At 54.1% G+C, this 26819-nt stretch overlaps 1 protein-coding gene and 1 long non-coding RNA gene across 2 annotated transcripts; both read right to left on the bottom strand.

The window, feature by feature from the left end:
• Nucleotides 1-364: 364 nt before the first annotated feature.
• On the bottom strand, nucleotides 365-20160 carry LOC307098317 (uncharacterized protein; the record flags this gene model as incomplete). Its single annotated transcript, XM_079769007.1, has 10 exons — nucleotides 365-1670; nucleotides 5047-5222; nucleotides 5525-5614; nucleotides 7511-7632; nucleotides 8760-8946; nucleotides 15662-15805; nucleotides 17869-18104; nucleotides 18803-18937; nucleotides 19561-19698; nucleotides 20146-20160. The coding sequence occupies 10 exons, from the start codon at nucleotides 20158-20160 to the stop codon at nucleotides 1552-1554; spliced, it is 1362 nt and encodes a 453-aa protein (XP_079625133.1). The 3' UTR covers nucleotides 365-1551.
• Nucleotides 20161-20194: 34 nt separating this feature from the next.
• Nucleotides 20195-26149, bottom strand: LOC307098893. The gene is made up of 3 exons (XR_013813479.1): nucleotides 26062-26149; nucleotides 23374-23503; nucleotides 20195-20291 (listed from the first exon to the last, which is right to left on the bottom strand). It is a non-coding gene; the product is annotated as an uncharacterized lncRNA (long non-coding RNA).
• Between the last annotated feature and the right edge of the window lie 670 nt (nucleotides 26150-26819).

Raw genomic sequence — 26819 nt, 5'->3', positions numbered from 1 at the left:
CTTTACTCACAATTTTTCCCTCTACATACTTTTGTGAGGCCTTATTCTCAGCGTTAAATAATATCAAAATTAACAAAAGAAACAGATTGACAGATGAAGTTAGTAGCGCTTGCTTGGGCCTGAAGTGTACAAAATACCAACCTTTAATTGAAGATTTAGCCAATGAAATTCAGCAACAAAAAAGTCACTAATAGGCAGGTTAGTTAAAGAATTCCCCCTCCTCCTCACTTTTCTTAGTTCATGGCACCCCCACACAAGCTAAATAATATCGAAAGAAACCGACTGACGGATGAACAAAGAAGTCACTAAGCAGGTAAGTTAAATATTTAGGTTTTGGTTTATTAAATACAATTATAACCCTGAAATGGAGTGAAAATTGAGTTATCAGCTGTGAAAGTGTGCTTACATTTGGGGGACACCCTGTAGTACATATATTTGGGGGACACCTCAAAGCACATATTTCACGAGGCTGAACACATGTATGTAATATATTAAATGTGGTTTCTACCCCAGGAAGTCACTCAGAAACAATAAATAAAAGTCTCATCTCCATGGGGCACACTGGGGCACTGCAGCCACTTCCCAATCAGGCTGCACCAGCCTCTTGCACACGCTCCCTCTGCACACTGTGGCCACTTGCTGGGAGGGGGCGGGCAGGGCTTTTCTCTGCCCCATCACCCAGGCCGGGCAGACCCAGTGTTTATAGAAAAGTGAGCAGGGGAGGCAGGTCCCCCTGTGGCCCCAGGAGCCAGCTGGAGAGAGGCAAAGCCTGAGGCCACCTGCCTGGAAGACCACCCTGGCCTGCAGGACGTGGGGCCCAGGCCTGGCTTGGCAACGCTCTGGGTTAACAGTGAGCCTGACTCCAGGGTCCACCCAGGACCTCAAGGTCTTTGGAGTCTGGCTGGTCTGGGCTTCCCCTGGGATCACCAGGCTTCTGGGAAAGGGAGTCGAGTTTCCGGACCACGAGGGCCCAGCCCTGAGAGAGTGCGTGCGTGTGTGTATCTGCTCACCCGCACCCGCACACACACACACTTTAATGGAGGTGATGTAGCTAACACGCGTTCTAAGGGGCATGCTCACATAGTGTCTGCCTCTGGGAAGTCGGTTTGTCACTGCATTGTGAGCATCCACAGGCCACAGTGGGTTTGTTCGAATGATACCAGTGGCTGGAGGACCAGACGGAGTTCCACATGTGGTGTGTGACCCTTAGGGCTGGCGCAGCGTTGTCACTAACAGAACAAATGGAAGCAGCCCGGGAACCTCTTTCCTCGTTCTACAGCCGCTGCAGGCACCGGAAGCAGACAGGAGAGGAGGCCGTTGTCCTCAGAAGGCACGCTGGTAGTTTGAAGGCTCGGGAGCTGCTTTGGGGTCAGGAGGAGGGGGCCACTACGGGTCCTCTGGCTTTTCGGTACGGGTCACCGGTGGTTTTTTATGGGTGTTTGTTGTTTTTTTGGATGATTTTTTTGTTTGTTTGTTTGATAAATTAGGGAGGGTATTTGGTGAGGAAGTGGTAAAGGGAAAGGAATATCTAGTGCTTGGAAGAGGGAGAGCCTATTTGGAAGGGGATGGGATGTCAGAGGATGACCAGAACTGAAGGTGCTGCAACCAAGCCAGGCGGGCCGCTGGTGACTTGTCTTTTTTCTTCTTTCTGTTCTTTTTGGGCGGAGCAGCTAAAGTGTTATCCCCAGATAACCCAAGAGAAGAAGGGAAAAAGAAAACAACACAAAACAGCCAATCAATGAACTGAATAATAACAAATGACGCTACATTGGCTAAACGTACTTGGTAATCAGAATCCTGCCCAGCCCAGGAGAGATGGAAACAATACCCACGGCACAACCAAAATCAGGACTCGGTGAATCATTTAGGCTCCGACTCCGTTTTGTTAATTCAGTGGCACCCTTGTGCCAATGCTTTACTTAGCACGTGAGGAGAAGTCTCTATTGCTCTAGGAGCTGATGGGGTGGACGATTTTTCAGTTTCAATGTGTTAAATTATTAAATAAGGCTGTTTGTTAACTTAGGACTTGGCTTTTCTCACTCATCCTTTTTTAAAAATATGTTTTTATTGATTTCAGAGAGAGGAAGGGAGAGGGAGAGAGAAACGGAAAGATCAATGATGTTTCTATCATGGATTGGCTGCCTCCTGAATCGAGCCCGCAACCCACGCACGTGCCCTGACCAGGAAGTGAACCGTGACATCCCGGTTCATGGGACGATACTCAGCAAACTGAGCTACACCAGCTGGGCTTACTCATCCACTTTAATGACCGGCTCCCTGACACCTAGGCTCACACACAACTAACTCCTGCTCCTCTTCAAAGAGCTTGGAACACTTCATGGTATGTTTCTGTAGTAAAATTGTCTACCTCCACTATTCACTAATAATTTTTTCTTAAATCCTCACTGGAGGATATTTTTTCCGTTGATCTTTAGAGAGAATGTGGAAGAGGTGGGAGGAGAGAGAGAGACAGAGAAAGAGAGAGGGCGAGAGACACAGAGAGAGAGACACACACAGAGAGAAACATCCATGTGAGAGAGACACATGCACTGGTTGCTTCTCGCATGAATCCCAACTGGGGCCTGGGATCAAACCTGCACCCGAGGTACATGTCCTGGACCAGGATTCAAACCTGTGCCCCTTCGTTCCGTGCGTCGGCGCTCTAACCACTGAGCTAAAACCGGCCAGGGCTCGCTAATAATTCTTATACATCTAACATAACCTCTTAGAGAGGATAAGTTTGAAAATAATGAGAGTACCTACCTCTGCCAAAACAGATAAGGCTCTACCTCTTTTGGATGCCCAAACACCCTCAACATCAAGAATTATTCCTATTTAGCCCTAGCTGGTTTCGTTCCGTGGATAGAGCATAGGCCTGTGGACTACAGGGTCCCAGGTTTCATTTCGGCCAAGGGCACATGCCTGGGATGCAGCTCAAACCCCAGAACGGGGAGTGCAGGAGGCAGCCAATCAATATTTATTTCTCATTATTGATGTTTCTCTCTCTCCCTCTTCCTTCCTCTCTGAAATCAATAAAAAATATATTTTGAAAAAAATATTCCTGTTTAGATCCCTACACATCCTCTACTCTAAACCTACCCTTCATGACCTTTAAATTATAGTCTTATCAGAGCAGACAATTGGTCTAACTTTCTGAACATGTCATGTACATGGACATGAACATAACTGATTGACCCGATGATTTCTGATTGAGGGTTCAAGTCCATAGAGGAACCTCTGTTACTTCTTTCCTCACAGCGCCACCTGCTGACCACAGCTCACACCACAGGATAAGACTGACTACTCAATGCAGGGGCCCAGGCTGGTTCAGCATCTTCAGGGACCAAAGCAGCTTGAAGTGCAGGCAGTGCTCACAGGGGTTAAAGTTCAAGCCCCATAATCCGTCAGACCTGGGTTTGAAACCCAGCTCCACCACTTATTCTCTGGGCCAGTGCTTAACCCTGTCAAACCTCCCTTTCCCAGCTCTGAAAAGGGGATAGGAATCATGCCTACCTCACCTGGCAGTTAGACCTAAAGGCGATAGATAAAGCAGGTCAACTACCTAAAGGGTGCTGAGCCCAGGAAGCACCATTGCACGGCTGCTGTTACTAATATTTACCACTGACCGCTCATTCATGGGGCCAAACGACCGTTTGGATCAGTCAAGCATTTTTTCTCTGAAAGGTTTGCTAACTCAATTAGGCTGATTATATTCATTAAGTCAATTTAACACAAGTTGAGGTGATAAATGTCACAACATTTAAGGAGCCTGTATGAAATCCTGAGGCAACAGAACCCCTCTAGATAAAACAAATGTTAGCAAGCTTCACTATTTGCACGTAAGCATTTCACCTGCTGTAAAGAATGGGAATGCACGCATCAGTCCCCACACAGTGGGCATGCGTGTGCACACTTCACTTTTGCATCTTGAGTGCCACACCAGGACTTGAAGTGGTGAATGCTACCCGAAGAGGCTTGTGCACATGTCACACTCAGAAGGCGGCTTGTCAGAGGCCCTGGGTCCTGTCAGGTGGTGTAACGCCCGCCTCTGAGAGCACACGAGTCTCAGGCACGGCCCTGCTCCCCAGAAAGCCCTAGTGTCCTTCATAACATTTTGCTTTCTCAGGGGGCATGCTTGGCAGGTTTACAGGCAAATAATGTACACAATGATATTTAAAAGTGAATTAAAAGGAAGCCACCTTTAAGATGAGGGCTTTGTTTAATCGATTGCAAGATGCACATTTTCACCCCCAAACCTCACATCTCTGAAATCAGGATGCAGGTTCAAGCATCTCTCACAGTCACTGTCGGCTAGGTGGCACTTCTGACAAAATCGTCACTGCCACCACCCATTCATTTCTTTTTATGGGCACATAATCGTGCAGCTTCTAACTGACAGCTCTCAGATCTGATGAAACACATGCAGCACATGCAACTAGAAATCCATTGTGGAACCTCTGGCTCATGCCCATCCACAGCCCTAAATTGACAGGTACAGCGCCCTCTGGTGGGCGTACTCAAGGCCAGGAAGGTGGGAGAAGAGAACCGCACCTGCTATTCAGAGGGTCGGAAAGATCAGAGCCCCCGAGACCTTGCTGAAGACCTTGCACATGTCCACTACATGCTAAATGCACTAGGATCTCCCTCCAGAAGTGGCTTATCCTAGGCCTGGAAGATACAAGGAACCCCAAAAATATACACTCTTGAGCCCTCTCTGTGGTGACTGTATGGAGATCTGCTATGAACATTCCAGGACACACCACCTGTATGTGATGGGTGAGGGTCTCATGCTAAAGGAACTAAATTGTTCTGGGATGAAACTGCCCCAACACTGACTTTGGGCTTATATTTGCAGTGGGCTTAAGTTGCAGTGGGCTTATATTTTCTATCTGGTTGTTCACATATCTAAGGCGGGGAGCACACCCCTTCAGGCTCCTACACACGTGTGCACACCCAGCACGCCATCTGGTTGGTGCTGCCCTGTCCACGAAGGAGACCTGAGGCCTCCCCTTCATTTCCCGCCTGCGGCCAAGTCAGCCCTCCTACCTTTTCCCACAGGCACACTGTGGGTGTCTCGCTCTTCCAACCACTTCGAGCATGATGGCGTGGCCTCCATGGGCTCGGGAGGACTGTCGGGGTTCGGCTTGACTGGTTTTCTAGAATCGCTGTTTTTGCGTTTGAAGAATTTGACGATTGCTCTAGCTCGCATCCAGCGCTTTTTCCTATTAGAAGTAGAGGTTTAGGACACTGCCAACCTCACTGTCCCTCCAGTCGGGCAAGTGGCTATTAATTTGGGGTTCAGAAGGATGGAGCTCTTCACTAGCACCATGATCTTCGTATGTGGGGCGCATGGATAGAACACAACTTGCAGTGAATTCACACAGAGCCCACTCTGGACCTGCCATAGAGGGGAAGGTGCGGGCCAACAAACGGGTCCCGGATCTAGATGGCCACAGCTTTCCCCACTCATGAAAGGGCAAGCTCTCTGTTCTGGGCTTAAGTTACTGCCATTAAATCAACTCACTTCTTGTGAACCGGAGCCTGGGACTTGCGGGAATCCACTACTGTTCCCTCCTCCTCCACTTTTACTGTTGGTGAGAAATTTACTTTTTCTCTGTAAATAGAGGAGAAAGAAAAACAATCTGGTTTTTAAAATAAAACATGCAAATTGCCTCATCGGCCCAGCCTGGGACCTGGCCCAGAAGGACCGGCACTTTTCCTGGGACTCGGACATCACGGTGCTCATGGCCTTTATGATCGCGGAGTCGGGACTGTGAGGATGGAAGCATGTGACGTGGGTCCGGGCACCCTAACAGGTGAGGAGACCCGAAGCACCGAGGATCAGGCTGAACGTCATCTCAGGAGAGCAAGCCCCGAACCATGTGAAACTCAGGGTCGGAAACTGTGGTCCTTGACAGCTCAGACCCTAGTTTCCTCGCTAGAAAATGAGTCCTCTGGATCGAGGCAGCTGCTCAGACTCCGTCAGCACAAGGACATTTCTGCGAGTTCACCGTGAAGTAAACATCGCATGAGAAGTGATGGCTCCCAAACCACTAGACCACCCTGCTCTGCTCCCAGCGCCCTTGGCACTGTTCTTCTAGTCTGTGTTCTGCTCTTCCCACAGCCATGCTGCTTGGCCTTATGCTAGAGCGTTTCCCATATGGCTCTGACCAACCCTCCACCCCTAGGCGCACAAACTCACGCAGGGCAGCACCACAACCCTCCCAGGACTGGGGAACACTCTGCTCAGAGCAGGCTCAGCAAGTCTGACAACTCCCTGGCCTCCTACAGACACTGTCTAATGAAAAACCATTGGGCACCAGGCCCGGATCCTTCTAGCTGGCACCTGCCCAACCTCTGCTGGTCATTTTTACCCGCTGCATTACAGAGAGCCAACTTCAGGCCACAGTCATTTCTACCCCAAAACTACAGTGTGGCTTTCCATGTAAGCATCCTGGGTAGGTGGCCAACCACCTGTAGATGAGCAGAAGAATCTGAGAGAATAGTAAAGCAGCACCGTGACCCCGGGGAGCTGGGACAGTGCCCCCGTGGTCACTGTGACCATGTCCCTCTGTCCCACATGGCCAGCCATTCCTGACCTCAAGGAAGGACAGTCCAGCAGCACGGCACTGAGTGGGGAAGACCACCCTGGACCCACAAGATGCATCTCGGGTTACCTGACTTCCAACCACAAGGCTTCCATCACCAAGGCTCTTCCTCCTGCCCTCCTTTCTGGCAGCTCCTGGGCCTATAGGCCAGCTTCCCATCAACACTCACTTCCCTGTGAACCCGACTGCTTAGCCGGGCATGGACGCCTTCCACAGCTGGCTACCACCTGCTGCCGCCTTCCCTCCTGCCACTGCCTGCACCTTCCCTGCACCCAGGCCACCGGTGCTCCACCTTCACGTCCCCCCACTGGCCAGCCCTGTCCCCATCCGGGTCAGCAGCAGCACCCCAACTCCCACCACCATGTTTCCTTCTAGGCTTCTATGAAGCTCCTCAACATCTGTCTGCTGTTGCACACAGCTCTGCTCACATCCCATCATGCCTACTAGTTCCTGGCCACCAGGACACTGGCTCTGTGCACCTCGCAGGCCTATGCCAAAGCCAGGAATGTGTCCTGTTGGCAGAGGGAGGACAAACCACGGTGCAAAAATAACCCTCTCTCCAGCCTGTTAAGGGAAAACACACAGAAACGGCTCAGCCCACCATCTGAATTCCTCCCCTAGGCACCTCGCTTTACCGCTGTCATAGTTTTTAAATTGAATGAAATTCAAAAGCGGATGAAGAACCGTCTGGCAGTGGACAGTATCTTTGAAAAGCCAACCACCCCTACTTACAGAAATCGAGAACCATTCCAGGAAAACGAGAGGAGGATGCACTGGGAAGATGGTCTGTCCCTTGTCCTTGGGACACCAGTGTGCCCGCGGCTCTGCCCAGAAGGCCAAGGCCTAGGCGTGGAGCTGGAAGCCAGGACCCCTTTGTTGACAGGTCAGCCCACACCACTTACATGAGCCGAGCCTGGTCCTCATTCTCTGATAGAAGCTTCCTGTTCCTGTCCGTCAGTGTCTCAATCTGGCTTCTCAGGTTATCTTGTGCTTCTTCTAAGTTCTCCTTCTCAGAGGACAGCATCTAAAACACAGGGCAACAATGTCTCCCACACCATGCGCCCCTGTGATTCCACTGCTGGGAATCTGTTCCCCAAAGAAGAAACAGGCCACGTGCTCAAAGAGGCCACTGCGGTATGATCTACGCCAGTGGGAATGACCAACACAGCCAATGACATGGGGACAACCAAGTGCACTGTCCAATCAGCCAACCACGGCCCTCCTGTGGCCACCGAGCACTGAAAACCCAGCCGGTCTGAGCGGAGATGTGCCGCAAGTGCAAAATAGACAAAAGATTCTGAGGCCTTAATCACAATCTTAAAAAACAATGTAGAACATCTTATTAATAAGCTGCCCGACTTTATGGCTCAGTTGGTGGAGGATCCTGCCAGGCACCATGAGGTCCCTGGTGAGATGCTCGGTCAAGGACCTGCCCAGGTTGTGGGGTTGATCCCCAGTAGGGGTCTGCAGGAGGCAGCCCATCAGTGATCCTCTCTCATTATGGATGTTTCCATCCCTCTCGCCCTCAACCTTCCTCTCGCTGATATCAATAAAATTAAATATATATATATCTATATCTATATATCTATATCTATATCTATATAGATATAGATATATAGATAGATAGATATATAGATATATATTATATTAAAAATATTCTTTTTTCACAGACATAGAAACACATGGGGTAGGGGCTGGAAATGAATTTTGGGCTGAGGTTGGTCTGCTCCTGTTCTAGAATAGCAACTTTTGGCTTCAGACAAACTGGGTTGCAACCCACTACTTAAGAGGGACGAAGATGGGTACCCCAGCTCACAACATCATTGCAAGGATTAAATGAGAGGACACGGGGGAGCACAGAGCAAGGTGCTAGGCTGAGGGTTCGGAAATAAAACAGTACTTGGCTGTTTCCATGCACCACCCCGACCCTGCAAAAACCAAAGGTCAGGTGAAAGGTGTTTCTAACGCAACCCCACCAGTCATGGGGTTTGTCCCCTTTAATTGCCCCTGGCTTCCTCTCGGCCTCGGTGTGACATTCACACACAGTCTTTGAGCACAGACGCCAGTGAGGACCCATTCCGACCTGGCTGAGCCAAGGCTGTCGCCCAGGGCACAGGCCCGGTGTCCTGAGCCCACCAGCCCGGGCCTCACCTCGCACTGGCTGTGGAGCTTCCTCAGGGAGCCTTCCATTCTCTGCAGGTCCTCCTGGGCCCCTTCGTAGCGGGCCTGCCAGAGCCGCACTTCTTGCTGCAGCTGCTCCAGGGATGCCTGCATGTCTTTGCTCTTACTGCGCAGCTCCTTCTGCTCCCCCTCCACCAGCCGGTTCAAAAACTGGACTCTGGGGGTGGAGAGCCACAGGACCAAAGCTGAGGAGCACTCCCAGCCTCCGTCCCCGGTGTGCACCTTAATCAAAACCACAACCTCTCTGGGCCTCCGTTTTTCCCGTGTGTAAATGAGGATTGAAATCAGCGGTTTTCAAACTGTGTCCATTGGGGTTCTAGGAGGCTAGCCCAGCTGCCCACTGTGGGCTGGGGGAGGCAGGACAGGCAGGCTCGGACACCACTTCAATCCTTCCCATAGAGCACCCTGTGAGAGTCCTTCCCATGGAGGCTTGGGCACACCTGCCGACTTGGAACAAAGGGTTCTTTCGCTGAAATGCCTTTGAAATACGTGGAATCAGAACGGTTTTGCTCTAAATCTATATAAAACATGCCCAGCTCTTCTCCCCAATTCCAAGTCCCTTTCTTTTTTTTTTTTTTTTTTTAATTTCTTTATTGATTAAGGTGTCACATATTTGTCCTCATCCCCCCATTCCCATCCCACACCCCTCCCCTTGGATGCCCCAACCCTCTGTTGAGCTTAAGCATTGGTTAGGCTCATATGCATGCACACAAGACCTTTGGTTGATCTCTCCCCCCTCCCCCCACCCTCCCCTATCCTCCCTCTGAGGCCCGATAGTCCGATCGATGCCTCCTTGTTTCTGGTTCTGTTCTTGTTCATCAGTCTATGTTGTTCATCATTTCCCCTAGATGAGCGAAATCATGTGTCACTAGAGATATACTTATAAGAATTGAATGTGCGACGAGCAATAATAGTTATGCTGACAGGCAAATGAATCAGTCTGTAGTGAGTTTCTTTCTGGACCAACAGTTCTTTTGAGACCCAATATCAATGTCCACCAGTTCCCTGTGAGTACATGTCGGCACTGACCCCTCAGCTCTGGATGGTGGACAAATGGTGGTAATGCAGGTCCGACTCCCTCTGGTTTGGTCTCGGCCGGACCCAGGGGCACTGATTCACCCGGATCCAGGGGCCCACGGCCTCACCCGGACCCGGGGCCAGGCTCACCCGGATCCAGGGGCCCGCGGTCTCACCCGGACCCGGGGCCAGGCTCACCCGGATCCAGGGGCCCACGGACTCACCCGGACCCGGGGCCAGGCTCACCCGGATCCAGGGGCCCACGGCCTCACCCGGACCCGGGGCCAGGCTCACCCGGACCCGGGACCCAAGCTCACCCGGAGCCAGGGGCCCACGGCCTCACCCGGACCCGGGGCCAGGCTCACCCGGATCCAGGTGCCCGCGGCCTCACCCGGACCCGGGGCCAGGCCCACCCGGATCCAGGGGCCCGCGGCCTCACCCGGACCCGGGGCCAGGCCCACCCGGATCCAGGGGCCCGCGGCCCCACCCGGACCCAGGGCCAGGCCCACCTGGATCCAGGGGCCCGCGGCCTCACCCGGACCCGGGACCCAGGCTCACTCGGATCCAGGGGCCCACGGCCTCGCCCGGACCCGGGACCCAGGCTCACCCGGATCCAGGGGCCCGCGGTCAAACCCGGACCCGGGGCCAGGCTCACCCGGATCCAGGGGCCCACGGACTCACCCAGACCCGGGACCCAGGCTCACCCGGATCCAGGGGCCCACGGCCTCACCCGGACCCGGGACCCAGGCTCACCCGGATCCAGGGGCCCACGGCCTCACCCGGACCCGGGGCCAGGCTCACCCGGATCCAGGGGCCCACGGCCTCACCCGGACCCGGGGCCAGGCTCACCCGGACCCGGGACCCAAGCTCACCCGGAGCCAGGGGCCCACGGCCTCACCCGGACCCGGGGCCAGGCTCACCCGGATCCAGGGGCCCGCGGCCTCACCCGGACCCGGGACCCAGGCTCACCCGGATCCAGGGGCCCACGGCCTCACCCGGACCCGGGACCCAGGCTCACCCGGATCCAGGGGCCCGCGGTCTCACACGGACCCGGGGCCAGGCTCACCCGGATCCAGGGGCCCACGGACTCACCCAGACCCGGGACCCAGGCTCACCCGGATCCAGGGGCCCACGGCCTCACCCGGACCCGGGACCCAGGCTCACCCGGATCCAGGGGCCCACGGCCTCACCCGGACCCGGGACCCAGGCTCACCCGGAGCCAGGGGCCCGCGGCCTCACCCGGACCCGGGGCCAGGCTCACCCGGATCCAGGGGCCCGCGGCCTCACCCGGACCCGGGGCCAGGCTCACCCGGATCCAGGGGCCCGCGGCCTCACCCGGACCCGGGACCCAGGCTCACCCGGATCCAGGGGCCCGCGGCCTCACCCGGACCCGGGGCCCAGGCTCACCCGGATCCAGGGGCCCGCGGCCTCACCCGGACCCGGGGCCCAGGCTCACCCGGATCCAGGGGCCCGCGGCCTCACCCGGACCCGGGGCCCAGGCTCACCCGGATCCAGGGGCCCGCGGCCTCACCCGGACCCGGGGCCCAGGCTCACCCGGATCCAGGGGCCCGCGGCCTCACCCGGACCCGGGGCCCAGGCTCACCCGGATCCAGGGGCCCGCGGCCTCACCCGGACCCGGGGCCCAGGCTCACCCGGATCCAGGGGCCCGCGGCCTCACCCGGACCCGGGGCCCAGGCTCACCCTGATCCTGGGGCCCGCGGTCTCACCCGGACCCGGGACCCAGGCTCACCCGGATCCAGGGGCGCATGGCCTCGCCCGGACCCAGGGGCACGTGGCCTCACCCGGACCCGGGGCCCAGCCTCACCCTGACCCAGTTCCCAGCCTCACCCGGACCCAGGGGCACGCGGCTTCACCCGGATCCGGGACCCAGCGGAGTTTCGTCTTCTTGATCCCAATTCCTGTTGGTTAATTCCCTCTCAGCAATTCCTTCGGCCATTTTCTCAGAGTTCCAGGGCAGCCACCGCAGAACTCGTTGGGCGGCGGGCTCGGCAAAGCTCCGGTGTGCCCGGTGCGCGGCGGCGGGCTGGTCCGGGGTGGCTGCGTCGGCCCTTGGGTCTGCAGCGGTGGCCGGTCGCCGAGCGTGCGCACCTGGCCGCTTCCGGGGCGTTGAGATTCTTGAAGGACTCGGAGGTCAGCAAGCGCGTAGTCTCCCGCCCCATGTCTCCCAGGGGCTCATCTGTCCGTGCTCGGCAGCGAGTGAAGCCTTCCCCTCAGCCGGAGACCGCTGGGGGAACTGCGCCGAGCACGTTCCAGGCCGCCATTGTGTCGCCTGAGCCGTAGTTTTTAAAGTGTGGTCTTTGGGTCACCGGCATCAGCTTCATCCCGCGTACCCCTCTCTTTTATTCTAGTTGTATAGCATCCGCTCAGTTAGCCCTCCGGTGGTTCTGGATGGTGTCCGCTCCACTCTCCCGTTGTAGTCTCAAAACGGTTGTGGTAGGCAGCAATCAGGCTTCTGCCCTATGCCTCCATCTTGGTCCTTGTTTGTATAGTTAAGTCTTGATTGTTGTTGGTGTCACTGGGAGGAATTGTCCTCCAGGCCTATTGGCCGTGCGGACCCTCTGTGTCTATAAAGGAAGAGTTGCTGTGCGGGAGACACGCCTATGTGCCGGGTCTTGGTGCAGCAAGGCTTCGGCGCTCACTGCGTCTGCCTCTTGAATGTGTCCCTTATGGGAGTGGTCGAAATCTGATGTCATCTCACACCGACCACTAGATGCCTTCGTTTCTGGGTCTCCAATGGAGTGTAGGTCAGCTACTGCCTGTGGCCCCTCAGCAGGAATTACAGCATCCCTTATATTCGTGACCTGTTTCGGTGTCTTCCCCTTTTGGCTGCCTCCCTATCGCTCAGCTTCCCCAATCTCCCTAGGTGGTCGCTCTTGATACCCCCCTTTGTGGGCTGAGTGCAAAGTCTTGGTGTTGTTAAGCCTTGATTGCTGTTGGTACACTGGGAGGATGTGACCTCCAGTCCAATTGGCTGTGAGGATCAGCTGTGTCTATGCCGGGAGACAGCCCCATTCAACCAGACTTGCAAAATTGTAAAAGCCTCTGTGTTCAGCTTGGATGGGGCGGAGTTACAGGGCGGAGCCTACCGCCTTGGCTTCCCGTCAGCCCCGCCCTATGAGGTTCCTGTGTCTCAGTGTCCCTCTGTACTCCCAGCAAACACCTCTGAGAGAAAAGCGCCCTGGAGTTTCGCGCGCTGCCAAACAGTCTAGTTTCTCCCCCAATGAATCTGGATTCCCAGATTCTCTCCCGGAACTGGGTTTCCGTGTAGTCAGAATTGGGGCTCACCTCAGTCTGGCGCTTTTGTCTCCTTCCCTCCAGGGCGACTCAGCGGCACAGTCAACAGCCCATCCTCCGCGCACAATCCTGTGTGCGCCTCCGGTGCTCTGCTCTTCGCCGCCTCTCTGCATCTCTGCCTTACAGCCCAGCTTTCCCCAGTATGAGCATGGCTTCCCCGGGTCTTTCCCGGAACTGGGGTTCAGTGCAGTTGGAACTGGGGGTTCAGCACAGTCCGGAGCTTTTGTCTCCTTCCCGCTAGGGCAATCCAGCGGCACAGGCAACAGACCCTCCTCTGCGCACATTCCCGTGCGCGGCTCTGGCGCAACTCCTCTGTGTCTCCGCCCCACAGCCCAGACTCCCCCAGCATGAGCCCGGCTTCCCAGGGTTTCGCCGGGCACTGGGGTTCAGTGCAGTCGGAGCTGGGGTTCAGCACAATCTGGCGCTTTTATCTCCTTCCCGCCAGAGAACGCCAGCCAGGCGGCCAGCCGCCCCTTCCTCTCCGGCTCCGGCTTCCCCGCACGCGCGCGGGCTCGTGTCTCCGCCTGTGTCTCCATACCTCAAGCTTTTACGGCTTCTCTGATTTTCCTTGTGGTCCTCTCTTTCCTTCTAATTGTGGGCATTTCAGTCAGCCAGCTTTCCTGTGGTTCTGGATGATGTCCGTTTTGACTTTTAGTTGTGTTTTTGATATTGTTGTGCCCGGCTGTAGGTTAGGTGTTTAACCTATGCCGCCATCTTGGTTTCCCCAAGTCCCTTTCTAATTCCAACTCCTGAGACAAGTAAAATATGAGATTCAGGAGTGTTATGTAAATCCACTGAAATCATCATCATCATCATCATCATCATCATCGTCGTCGTCATCATAACTGCCCGACTGGATTCCAGGGAAAGATTTATACCAGAACACTCACATGACCATAGGCTCATGGACTCAATTTGAACACAGATGTGTCCTGTTTGGCCCACATCACCTGTCTTTTTCAATGTAAATTAATTAGTTCATTAATATTTAAAAATGTTTAAGTTTCACATCCACATTCAAATATCTAGCTTCTCAGAGGGTGGGGAGAAAGCATAAACAAAAGGCCCTGGCAGGTGTGGCTCAGCCGTTCCAGCATCAGCCCATGTACAGAAGGGTCATGGGTTCAAGTCTCAGTCCAGGGAACAGACCTGGGTTGCGGGTTTGTTCCCCAGTGTACTTGGGTTGTGTGCTGTAGATATCCAAGAGATGTGACACTCTCACATCGATGTTTCTCTCTCTCTCTCCCCCTCTCCTTCCCTCCCTTTAACTCTCCCTAAAAGTCAATGGAAAAATTATCCTGGGGTAAGGATTAAAATAAGAAAAATTAAAAAAAGGATGACCTGGCATCCCGGGTTTGACTCTCAGCTCACAGCCCTCAGAGGGTGTGTATTCTCCACGAGGGTCTGCTCTCATGCTGACACTCCTTCCCCACCTGCTGGACCTGCCTGGCCACTGGAGGCACCTGAGCTTGTAGCCCCGATACATGTTAAAACAAGGCTGTGGGAAGGAAGGCTTCATATGGTCATGCCTCTGGGTTGAGACAAGACCTGGATTTGAATCCTGACAAGGCCACTAACTAGGAGCATGAACTTGAACAAGTTACTTAATCTCTCTGAGCCTCTTTCCTCATCTGTTTTGTGTTTTTTTTTTAAGAAAGGAATAACAATAGTGCAGTCAATTCTCATGATTCACGGTATAATGTCCTATCAAGCCACCGAGAACACTCATTTAGTGGATACTGAATCTGTCCCCGCTGGTTCCTGTGAGTCTCTGGCCACATTTTGGTCAATGCATCAAGTCGTCAAGACGCCTTGTGTAATATACTCACAGCCAAGAGCACCACATTCGGGCCCAAAATGAGCCTCATGTGCCGCTGCTTTATTCCCCATGAGGCCCAGCGCAGCCTTGCACTTGGGGACACTAGACAGCACTTCAGCACTCCATTTGGGGGCCATTTCAAACAGCGATGTCACCACCAAAAAGACAAAAATAGAACTCCATGGCACTCAATGGACCACTGAAGGGACACTGGTTTGCAGTGTGAGAGCTGAAACAAGGCAGGAGCCAAAGGTCTTGTTCAACTTCATCTGCAAACGTGCCCATCAGGCGACTCCAGTATCTCACAGTCTGGACTGGCCCATGAAAGGCCACGGCTACCGATTTGGGGGTTCAAGTGCATTTCAGCGAGGAGGTGAATTCACCAGTAGGGAATGCATGAATGCCGAGGACCGAGCGTCTCTCCCTCACGGGATGGCTGCTGGTAGAGGATGAAGGGGCCCATGCCCAATACAGTCATCACCATCATCAAGGTGGGAGGGGAGGCCATCCAAGCCTAGACAATGCAGCATCCCAGTGTTGCTATCCTTCCATCCAGGCAGCTGGCGTGCCTTTACCTTGTGACCGTCCAGCTGTGACCATGACAGGGATGGGAAAGATACACCATTACCAGGAGACTCGCTTGAGCTTAGCTCAGTGGGTGCTGAGTGAGCTGATCTGAATGAAACCTGGCAGATGCCACAGCAGGGGCAGAGGCGGTTACCTATGGACCTCCTGCTGCAGCCTCTGCTTCTCTTGAGCAGCCTGGGCGTTCACCTCCTGCTGCTGTTTCAGAGCCTCCCTCTCGGTGCTCAGGAGGTTCCTCAGCTCCTGCAGTGCTGTCTCGTGCTGGAGCTGGTCCTGTTCCCTGAGGAGGGAAACACACCCGCTAGGCACCCACAGACAGGAGACTGCACAGCCTCTGTGAGCGGCTTCTCTCTGCAGAGCTGAGGGAGGCGGGGATGGACACGGGTCTCCTCCAGCCCGGGAGCTGAGTGTCCCTCCTCCCACACGACCCTTCTCCAGGGTCCCTTCCAGTCCCAGTCTAAGCAGCCTCTCTCCGTTAGCCCGCTAGGAACACCAACACTGTTTTCTGAACTCGCACGTCTCAAAGAAACTAGCACATATTCAGGGAATTCTACCCACGTGACAGCTGACCCCCCCTCACCAGGGCCAGATGAGCCCACCACCCACCTCGTGAACAGAGTCTCCCTGTGCTGAGCCAGGCAGCATGGGGGCCAGAGGCTTGCCTGCTGGGGCCCCAGCAGCTGCCAGGGGCCAGTGGCACACAGGCACGTGCAAACTCACACCCTGCTCCTCCAGGCACCCCAGTCCACACTTTCACTCTTCCTCAGATCCCCCTCAGCTCAAGGCTTTTATTTTCTCCCTGCCTCAGTATTTATAGGGTCCCGCACAGCCTCTCTGGAGGGCTGCAGAGAACAAGGGGGAGTCCCTGACCAGCCCATGGCTGTCCCTCCCACCTGCTGGATCCTCCCCTGTTCAGGGTGACTCGGCAGCTCCTCGTGAGTCATCCCCTTTCACTCATCCCACACAGATAAATCCGTATCCAGACCACCTTCCTGACTTTTCCACATCCAGACACAGGCTGACAGAGACCACCCAGGGTTCCAGGGTTTGCAGCCTCTGTCTGCAGCCCTCCGCCTCCACTCTACCACCCCCATCAACTGTACTAGTACCATCCACCTGGAGCCAAGACTTGGGGGGACTCAGACTTGGAAACCGGCAGTGACAGTTGCTGAAAGACAAGCGTCCTGTGGCCTTTAGCCACAGGTGGAGGCTGCCCCGACGTGGGTAGTGGCAAGTGGGGGTGGGGGATCTGCCTGGCTTTCAAGGCAGTGATCTTTCTCATCCAGGTTAACGATTCTGGAAAAAGTCATCCAGGGTTGACAAATCGGGCATGGACCATTAGGGTTCCCAACTCCTGCTTCCCTGTTGTGTCCTAGAAAGCACACGGATCAAGCACATTCCAAACGTTGGTAACCACCCTACAGCAAGGCAGAAACTGTGAGTCTCACTCCCCACTGAGTCTCCGGGACGAGGCTTGACACCCAGGAAATGTGTGCTGGGAACAAAGTAGTGAGGGTGCCAGTCAGGCGTCAAGTGAAATGAACACAGGGTCAGCAGCATGGGCTCCAGGCACATCCACCTCCCACACTGCAGCCCTGCTGCAGACAGACCAAGGGCTCCAGCTATCTGTGCAACCAGCAAAACCACTGAGTAACACAGGAGGTCTACCAAGCAAGGAGCTACCGGCAGAAGGACAATGAACTCTTCCTTCAGAGCCAGTCAGATTCCACTTGCACAAACCTTCCACATGTGAGCAGACATTAAGTATATCACGAGAGGCCCGGTGCACGAAATTTGTGAAGGGGGAGGAGGCGGAGGGGTCCCTCAGCCCAGCCTGGAACCTCTCCAATCTCAGACCCCTCGGACATCCCTCTCGCAATCCAGGACTGCTGGCTCCTAACCGCTCCCCTCCTCCCTGCCTGATCGCCCCTAAATACTCTGCCTGTCTGCCTGATTGCCCCTAATCACCTCTGCCTGCCTGCCTGATTGTCCCTAACCACCTCTGCCTGCTTGGCTTATTGCCCCTAACTGCTCCCTGGCTGGTCTGATTGCCCCTAACTCCTCCCCTGCCTGCCTGAATGCCCCTAAAAGTCTTTGCCTCAGCTACCGCACCCAGGATCCAGGCTTCCCTCCTCCAGCGAGCCGCAGGAGCCCAGAACCCTGGTTTCCATCCCTCTGGGCAGCTGCAGGCACCCGGGACCCCGGCGGCTTTGCTCAGGCCCCGGCTTTGTCAGGACATCCGGGAGGATGTCTGGTTGGACTAATTAGCATATTACCCTTCTAGGGCCTGAAGCATAAGGCCTGCAGAGCTCGCTAGTCACCCCAACAGTGGACGGCACCCACCTGAGTCTGAACGCCTTGCTCTCCATTGCTAGGGAACCACGCAGCAGGGTCTTGTGGCGGCTGTGCTCCTCCATGAGGGCCTGGTACTGCCCACACAGGTGCTCATGGAGCGCCCCCAGGCTCCCGTGGTCCTGCAGCAGGGCCTCATGGGCTTCAATCAGCTGCCCCAGCAGCTCGTACAGCTCCTCCAGCTCCCTGTCCTTGGCCTCCTGCTGGTTCTTGGAGGAAGGATCCACCTGCCGGGACGGAAAAGGTGATGATGCCTCATCGGGTGCAGGTCCTGGGAGTCAAAGACTCTGCATCCCCACACCCCCAAAAGCAGTGAGGGGCCAAGAGCAGGGCAAGTTGAAGGCACCAAAATAGCAGGGACCCTCAGGGCAGGCAAAACCCAGCTGTGCTGAAGACAGTTCTGCCAGCACTTAAGGAACTGTGCTGGGAAGGGCCCAGAGCATAGACGGACTATCACATGGTGCTACACTGACACCTGTGCCCCCTCCATACACGTGACCTTTTTTGGGAAACTTGTGCCCTGTCTCTGCATAAACTCATCGGGTGCCCTCTCTGACTACTTTGAAAAGCCTATTGGAAAAGAGAAGAATAGATAATGAGTAAGGATATAGAATATCTGAACAACATTACCAACCAATTTACCCAGATATTTACACAACAACCATGCACCCAAGACAGCCAGGAGCACCGCCCTTCCCCTCTCCCAAATCCTGCCAATCAAAACCAAGATGGCCAGTGTTCCTGGGAGGCAACACCTGTCCCTATCCCCTTGCCACGGCTGAGAAATGCTGGTCTGAGCTGCAGCTGAATGAGGAAACCAGTCACGCAGGAATCACTGATCAATGACCAGGACACACCTGTGATCCTGGACGCTCCCCCTTGCAGCCAGGGGTACCAGGGGAGGCATGTGCTCTGGAGGGCCTACCTGTGAGGCCTCCATCTTCAGGGTGACTACAGTGTCGAGCACCTGCTTTAGATCTTTCAACAGCTCTTTATTGATGGCTTCCAAGTTCTGGCCATTTTCCTTTTCGATCTGGAGTTGCATCTCCAACTCTGCCATCTGCAGAGCCAAAGACCCAGCCCGTGTCAAAGTCCATTTCATGGAGCGAACTTTAAAGCAAAGACCAAACGTGTCACCCCACAGAACACTTTCACAGGCCTTTTCTCAAGGAAAAACCTTCCTGCCCACTTGGGGAGGTACAACAGTCACTGCCAAGGCTGGCAGAGCGGGAAGAGGGAAGCCTGGCCCCTGCCTGATGTCACGGAGCCACTGCCCCAGAACTGGGCTCCCTTCCATGGCACTTGTTGTAGTGCCAGGCAGATCCACCCTGGAGGTGTGCCAGGGTTCTCAGGGGGACCCTGGACACATGGAGCGGGATCCTTGTTTGTCCCCGGGGCTGTCCCAGGTGCTGCAGGACATTTAGCAGCATCCCTGGCCTCACTGCACCACAGCCAGGAGCACCTCCCCTGTCTTCCCCCAAGTCCTGTCAATCAAACACAAGATGGCCAGTGTCCCTGGGAGGTGATACCTGTCCCCATCCCCCTGCTGCAGCTGAGGATTGCTGCTCTGAGCTGCAGGTGAGTGAGGAAACTGGTCACCCAGGAATCACTGATCAATGACCAGGACAGGGCTGTGATCCTGGACGCTCCCCCTTGCAGGCAGGGGTGCCAGGGGGCGCCTACCTGCAGGGCTCTGTCCGCCTTCAGGGTGCCAACTTCGTTGAGCAGCTGCTCTAGTTCGTTCACGAGCTCCTCAGTGAGAGTCTCCCACTCCTGGCTCTTGCCCTTTTCCAGCTGTAGCTGCAACTGCAACTCCTCCATCTGCAGGGCCAAGACCCAGCCGTAAAGCGGCCCCTCTGAGGTCCTACACACACGTGCGTGGCTTCCACCACTGATTCCCTCCCAGGCCCGCCCTGTGCTGACTAACAGGGCACTGTTCTCCTTTCCGTGAGCACTTACTATGTGCTGGGACCCCTTACCCACACTAACTCATACGATCCTCACACCACCTACACGAGGCACGTCAGTAACCCCATGTCACAGATGAAGATGAAGGCAATGGGGCACACAGACGTCCATAGTGTCCGCTCACTCTGCTGCAGGGACACGCCATGCTGCCTAAGGGACTCTGCTCCATGAGGACTCGTGTCCCGCTACTGGGGCTGCCCTGCATTCCACGTTTCTCCCAGCTGCGCATCCTCACCGACACCCGGGTGCTCCACCTGGCCACCTGCTTACCCGTATGTTCTAGACACCACCCATGCTTACCTGCTTCCGGAGCATCTGGTTCTCCTCCTGTAGCTCCGGGGACTTGACGCTCCTCTCCTGCAGGGCCTCGGAGCCACCCCGCAACTCCTGGGCCGTGCCCTCGAGGGTCTGTTTTTCATTTTTCAACTGTATGTTATGGTTGGAGGCTAAAGAGCAAAGTCCAGTCAGATCCCAGATTCCAGGGCCTCAGCTTCCACTCTCTGCCTCCGGCCCTGAGACAACCATCACCCAGAGCCCTAGGTCTGAGGGGCCTGGGATGGTCGGCTGGGTGCCCTCCATTGTTCACAGGGTGCTGTTGCTGTCGGCACCTGAGGGTTCCTCAGGCGGTTATGGCCCCTCTGCTGCCTCAGCGGGGGCCTGGTAGGGAAGCACCCCAGAGCTTAAGAAGAAAGAAGGTGACGGTGGAGAGGCCAATGCAAAACCTCAAGATGGTAAAACTGCTGGAACCACTTTTTACCAAGTTCTAACCAGATCCTCAAGTCAAGGATTTCAGAGACTAACAGAGATGGCAAAGAGATGGCGTTCGTTTTCTGTGCCAGCCCTCAGAGTGGTGGGGGTCTGGGTGGCTCAGCTAAGGGTGTGGGGGGCGTGATAATTGACCAGTATGTCTGCAGGTGGTAGAGGCTCTGGGGCAAGTATGCCCAGTACTTACCAGCCCTAGACCATCGGACAGAGATTTCAGTTTGTACTTTCACAATTGCATTGAACAAAGAATGAGACAGTATATCTAAATTGCTTGTAAAAGTCTAAGCGAGATCAACATAAGCTAAAGACAGAAGAAGGCAGATTTCCTCCTTTGCTTTTAAACAGCTTGAACGCAGAACAGAAAAGAAGCAGAGACCAGAAAAGAATGGGAGATCTTGGCCCCTTCCTGACACAAGCAGGGGCGTGACTGTAGGTAAATGAATGGATGAGGAGTCAGGATGCTCCCTCACCTGTCCCTCCAGGCCCACATCCTCAGCCCTGGGAACCTTAGCACACTGCACTGCTCCTAGGGCTGCACCCCACCTGCTTCCTGTTCAACCCCGAGGGGCTGGAAGCACCTAGCGGGGACGCTGGCTGTCACCGCAGCACCTGAAGTGGATGTTCCCATCGCCCACCAAGGAGAGCAGCACAGACCCAAGAAGCCAGGACAGACTGAAGACCCCAAGCAGCAGGCAGCTCAGCGGTGGAGCACATGAACCTCCGTGGCCCAACTCCACCTCTGCACACACCACAGACCAACACACATGCTGTCAACACATGGAAACACGCCAAGGGCCTCATCCTGACAAGGTGACCAATGACACTAAAAGCCGAAAACGCCACTAAGTCACACCCTGTGCTCATTCAGGTGGCACCTTTGCAGCATTCGTTTTAAAAATAACAGTTTTTAAACTGGGGTGAGCCCAGTCAGCGTGGCTCAGTGGTAGAGTGCCAACCTATGAACCAGGAGGTCATGGTTCAATTTAAGGTCAGGGCATATGCCCGGGTTAAGGGCTCCATGCCTAGTATGGGGCATGCAGGAGGCAGCCGATCAACGACTCTCATTCATATTTGATATTTCTCTCTCTCTGTCCCTCACTCTCCCTTCCTGAAATCAATTAAAAAATACATATGTAAGAAGGTTGAGGTGAAATATATACAACACGAGTTTTACCGTTTTGGCTATTTTTCACCGATGATTCTGTGGCATTAGATGCGTCCCCACTGTCCTGCAACTCACCCCGCCCACCTCCTGACTCACTCAGTGCCTCACACCTCGGCTCTGTGCTCCTGGGAAATGATCATGAGGGACCTCCAAGTGCAGCAGTGGAGCTCACGACCAGCCTCATTTCCTCTTCCCTAAGGCCAGCGCCTCCCAGGCTCTTGAGGTGACACCACAGTATACTGGGAAAACAACCGATGGTTGTCTACTGGGTGTTGTGCTACGAACACCCGAACAACCGGAGCAATGGGAATCTTTTAATTCAACAAGGACGATGAGGACAGCCATCCTGTGTTGGTGCCCCGGGGGCCAGGCACAAGGTAAAGCTTCACTGTCTCCTCTCATGAGATACGCATAGGAATCCTGTGAGGCAGCTTCACTACTCCCATTTCGCAGATAAGAAACCTGAGGTTTAAAAGAGGTCACCTGGCTAACAGGTGGAGGAGCCAGGACTTGAAGCCAGGCCTTTCTGACTCAAGAAGCCACCTGAAAGAGCTCACAAACTACACAGAGTGCCTGAGTCAGGGAGGCTGGCCAACCCCCCAGCCTCCCTGGTCTCTCACAGAAACATTAGGTCTGAGAGGTCCCTGCCAGCCGGCACCACTCCTGCCTTCCACCAGGCGGCAGTGTCCTCCCTATGAACCTGAACTCCCAGAGCAGGGATCTCTGATTTGCCCACCCTTGGTCCCAGGAGTGCTGAGACACCAAACCACAGAAAGAACAGACTTCGCACACAGATTCAGAGTTCAATGAACTGATTTTAGGTTTGGAACCGATGGGAACCCTTGAAGAGAAGGAATACCCAGCTGCTTTCAACAGCCTCCCCATGATGCTTAGGAATGTGGATCAGAATTGGAAAAGCAGCACCTCCCCCACCCACAAAGCCAACCCAAGGCCCTCCTGCACTCAGGTGCACATGTGATGTTGCTGAGCACAGGAACTGGCTACTTGTTTGCCGGTGCACTGCCTGCCTCGCCACCCATCTTCCCCTGGCCAACCTCACACCTCCTCTGGGGGCTGTGAGGGGGCACGCACAAGAGGGAGGGGAAGAGGCCTGGCTCCCCTGAGAAGGAGACACTTAGCAGCCCCTGCCCAGGGAGACAGAGAACAGACTGCACCCATCTGCCCGATTATGGGATGAACGGAGGAAATCATGCCCAGGGTTAGTGATACTGGAGGTTTGTTTCCTCTGGGGAAGGCTCCTGCCATGCAGAGTGTTCAAACCCCCATGACAGATCAAAGACATCCCCTGGGTGTCAGCGTGCTGTCATCTGGAAGCTCCTGGGACTGTTGGCATGGGAGCTGAGAAATCTGGCAACTTACTTTGTAGTTCTTGTCCTGACTTCAAGGCTGCCAGACCCTTCATGTTCCCCTTGGGTAGGATTGCAATGAAACATTTCCAAATGGCCCTTGAATAAAACCCTATTCACTTGGGGTGAGGATGGGCTCACACATGAGATTCAGAGCCAAGGGCTCAGCTCCCTGGATGAGGGAGAACGTGCAACCTGCCTGGCTCCCAGGCAGCAGGGGCTGCTACCCACCTTCTGACAGCTGCTCCATCTCCCAGCTCAGGTGGGCGGGTTGGTTCATCCTGGGGATGTGTTCAGCCTCGAGGGCCATGCTGTCCCCCAGCAGCTCCTCAAGGAACTGCTGGGGGATGTGTCCACGATCCTAGTGCACAAAGAGGGAGAGGTGAGGATGCCCCCATGCCATCCTCTGAACAGGCCCTCCCCCATGCACCCACCCTCATTCCCCAGGATGAAGGGCCTCTATGCACCTGCTCACTTCCAAAAACATAGCTGCACAGAAGTGACTCCAACACAGGGCCCAGCTGGGAGACCTACAGGCTCTAAACACACGCTGACCCAGTGACCTAGGTGATGAAGACGCCCAAAGTCTCTGAGTGGTGTTTGAACAAAGTGGCGTACAGCACAGGGCTTTAAAGCAAGTAATATGTTGAATGGCAGCTCTGCAGCCCCTTAGAAGGTTTAACATGTCTTGCAAAGGCTGTAGGGACTCCTAAAGCACAGCTTAAACAACATCCTATACACCAGCAGAGACCCTTTTTGCAATAGTCACTCACAGACACCCGTTGTTACAGAAAAGCAACACAGCAGTCAGGCCCTATCTGTTGTTCTGTTTGTTTGTTTGTTTGTTTAAGTATACATATACATACTAGAGGCCCAGGGCATGAATTTGTGCACCAGTGGGGTCCGTTGGCCTGGCCTGCGGCATCGGGCTGAAACTGGCTCTCAGACATCCCCCTAGGGGTCCCAGATTGGGAGAGGGTGGTTCTCGGGTGACACACCCCAGAACTGGTCTCCCTCCTCTCTGGTTCCGGGTGCGTCACCCGAGAACCCCACTACTAAGTGACAGCAGCTCGGCAGCTCCTGTGTTGAGCATCTGCCCTCTGGGGTCAGTGTGTGTCATAGCTAATGACCAGTCGTCTGGTCACCTTGGTTTTTATATATATAGATTGATCTCAGAGAGGAAGGTAGAGGGAGAGATAGAAACAGCAATGATGAGAGAATCATTGATCAGCTGCCTCCCACTGGCCACCCCTGGGCATGGAGCCTGCAATTGGGGCACTGGCCCCCGCCAGGAAGGCCCTGTTTGTTTTGAGGACCTTAAGTGTTGCCCACTCAAGCTGGTGAGCTAAGCAAGCAACTCTTCAGCGTCAGCAGGTCACTGCGTGGACAGCAATCCCAACCCACTAAGAGAAAGTCAGAGAAGGGCACAACATAACCCTAAAAGTGCCCCAATCCGTTGTACACGTGGCGAGAGAGTGTCTGACATGTACAGCCTTGTCTATTGGACGAGTGCACCAGGCATGGGACTTTGCTGAGCCGTTTCCTTTACAAGGAAGGAATTGGGCTAAGGGTGTATCCCGCGTTTCAGGGCTGAGTCTAGGCCTCTTGATTCCATAGTCACTCCACTGATCTGGGTGCTGGAAATAAATGGCTATTCGGGTGAGCTTTTGTTCAACACACAGTTCGTATATGAATAGTTCACACACGTCCTCTTGGAAAGCCAACAGCTCTTGGCAGCTCTCAGCAGTTTCCTGGACATGAGGGCTAAGACACAACTAATAATACTATGGGCTTCTGGGTGTCAGACACATGCTGCGTGTGGGACACATGCTGGGTCCCTCACAGGCCCCCTCACGGGAGGAGTCTGCTGGACTTACTCCTGTCCCAGTGCCCAGCACACATGGGGGAGCCATTCAGCTCTTTCCCCTCATTTCTGCTCCCGCCCCAGGAGCCCTCCCAGAACCACTCGGTGTCTTAGGGGGCTGAGTCTCCCCTGAATGCCTTCACAGTTTGGGAACACGCATACATGGGATGTGACCGTTGCTCTCAGTGGGCAGTTTTCCAAGGCTGGCCCCACTCATGGGTTCTAGTGACGGGGAGTGGGCAGTAGCTGCTGCTTTTCCATCTCGTGTTCATTTTCCCTGCAGGGGCCAGAACCCAAGATTCTTGGCAGAAGGGAAGCCGGGGACCTCCCATCAGTGGACACAGTTCTGATCAAGGCCTGGCAGCAGGAAGGGCTGGCTCACACACCCTGGATTCACCTGGGCACCATCTCTCTGCCCATCCCCAGCCCTGCACTGGGTGCCCTCTGTCCTTGCACATTCACTCTTCACAGCCGCCCCAAGGGGGAGGCAGGGACAGTCCCTTCTTACATATGAAGAGGCTCTGCACTCACCAACTCCGCGCTCACCGACTCTAAGTTCACTTGACTCTACGTTCACTGACTCTACGTCCACCGACTCTTCACACACCGACTCTTCACACACCGAATCCGCACCCACAGACTTCGCACCCACCAACTCCACGACTCCACACCTCCACACCCAACCGACTCCACGCCCACCGACTCAGCACCACAAATTCCGCTGTTTCCATAACGCCCATTCCAAACGGCCCTATGCCCTGCATTCTAAACGGCTCTGCCAGTGGCTCACGCCCCATGTTAACTGCTTTGGAATACACAAAAATTAGGACCCTCTCCTATGAAACTTAACATCTATCTGGGCATAGAAAATATAAAGAAACATAAAGGTTATAAATATATATATCCTACATCAATAAAAATAAAAATTGACCACTTCATTTTAATTTTGTCTATCCACATTTCTAAAAATTATTGCTTTCCATCAGCCAAATTACAGAAATTTGATCCATTGCTTTTAGATAACAACATATTTCTTTTATTTTGTGGAGTCTTACCTAGAGAGCTCAGCTCCGAAATTCTTCTCATCATCAACTGTGAATAGTTCATACATTAGAAAACCTGAACTCCACCAGTCAACTGCCTAAAAAACAATTTGACAGACCATTCATTAATGTGTAGTTTATTAGAAAAATGAACAAAGTAAAGCTGTATATTTGGAAAATACTTTATTTACTTACTTTTAAAAATACATATTTATTAAGTTCAGAGGGGAAAGGAGGAGGAGGGAGAGATAGAAACATCAATGCTGAGAAAGAATCATTGATCGGCTGCCTCCTGCACGCCCCATAAAGGGGATCGAGCCCCCAACCCGGGAATGTGCCCTGACCAGGTATCGACCTTGATTTCCTGGTTCATAGTTTGATGCTCAATCACTGAACCACACTGGCCGGACTGGAAAATATTTTATCAAAAAGATATTGTACATAGCTCTCTGTGCAAGGAGTATTAAATTAGCACATGCAAGAAAGTCATTTAGAGAACTAATATGCAGGTATCCTCAGAACAGAATTTAAACATTTAGGCTGTCAACCAATGCAGTAAAAGTGTTTTAATTATTTCTAAACTAGTAATGGTTTTACTTGGGTTAACTAAAAAACTCATTCTTCATTTAAAATAAATTTTAGGGAGAAACCAAGATGGCGGCATAGGTTAAACACCTAACCTACAGCCTGGCACAACAATTTCAAAAATACAGCTAAAAGTCAAAATGGTCATCATCCAGAACCACAGGAAAGCTGGCTGACTGAAATGC

The sequence above is a fragment of the Cnephaeus nilssonii genome, assembly GCF_951640355.1.
Source record: "Cnephaeus nilssonii genome assembly, chromosome: 4".
Lineage (NCBI taxonomy): Eukaryota > Metazoa > Chordata > Mammalia > Chiroptera > Vespertilionidae > Cnephaeus > Cnephaeus nilssonii.
Note: the sequence above shows the minus strand (reverse complement) of the source record. Positions and strands in the feature narration are given on the sequence as shown.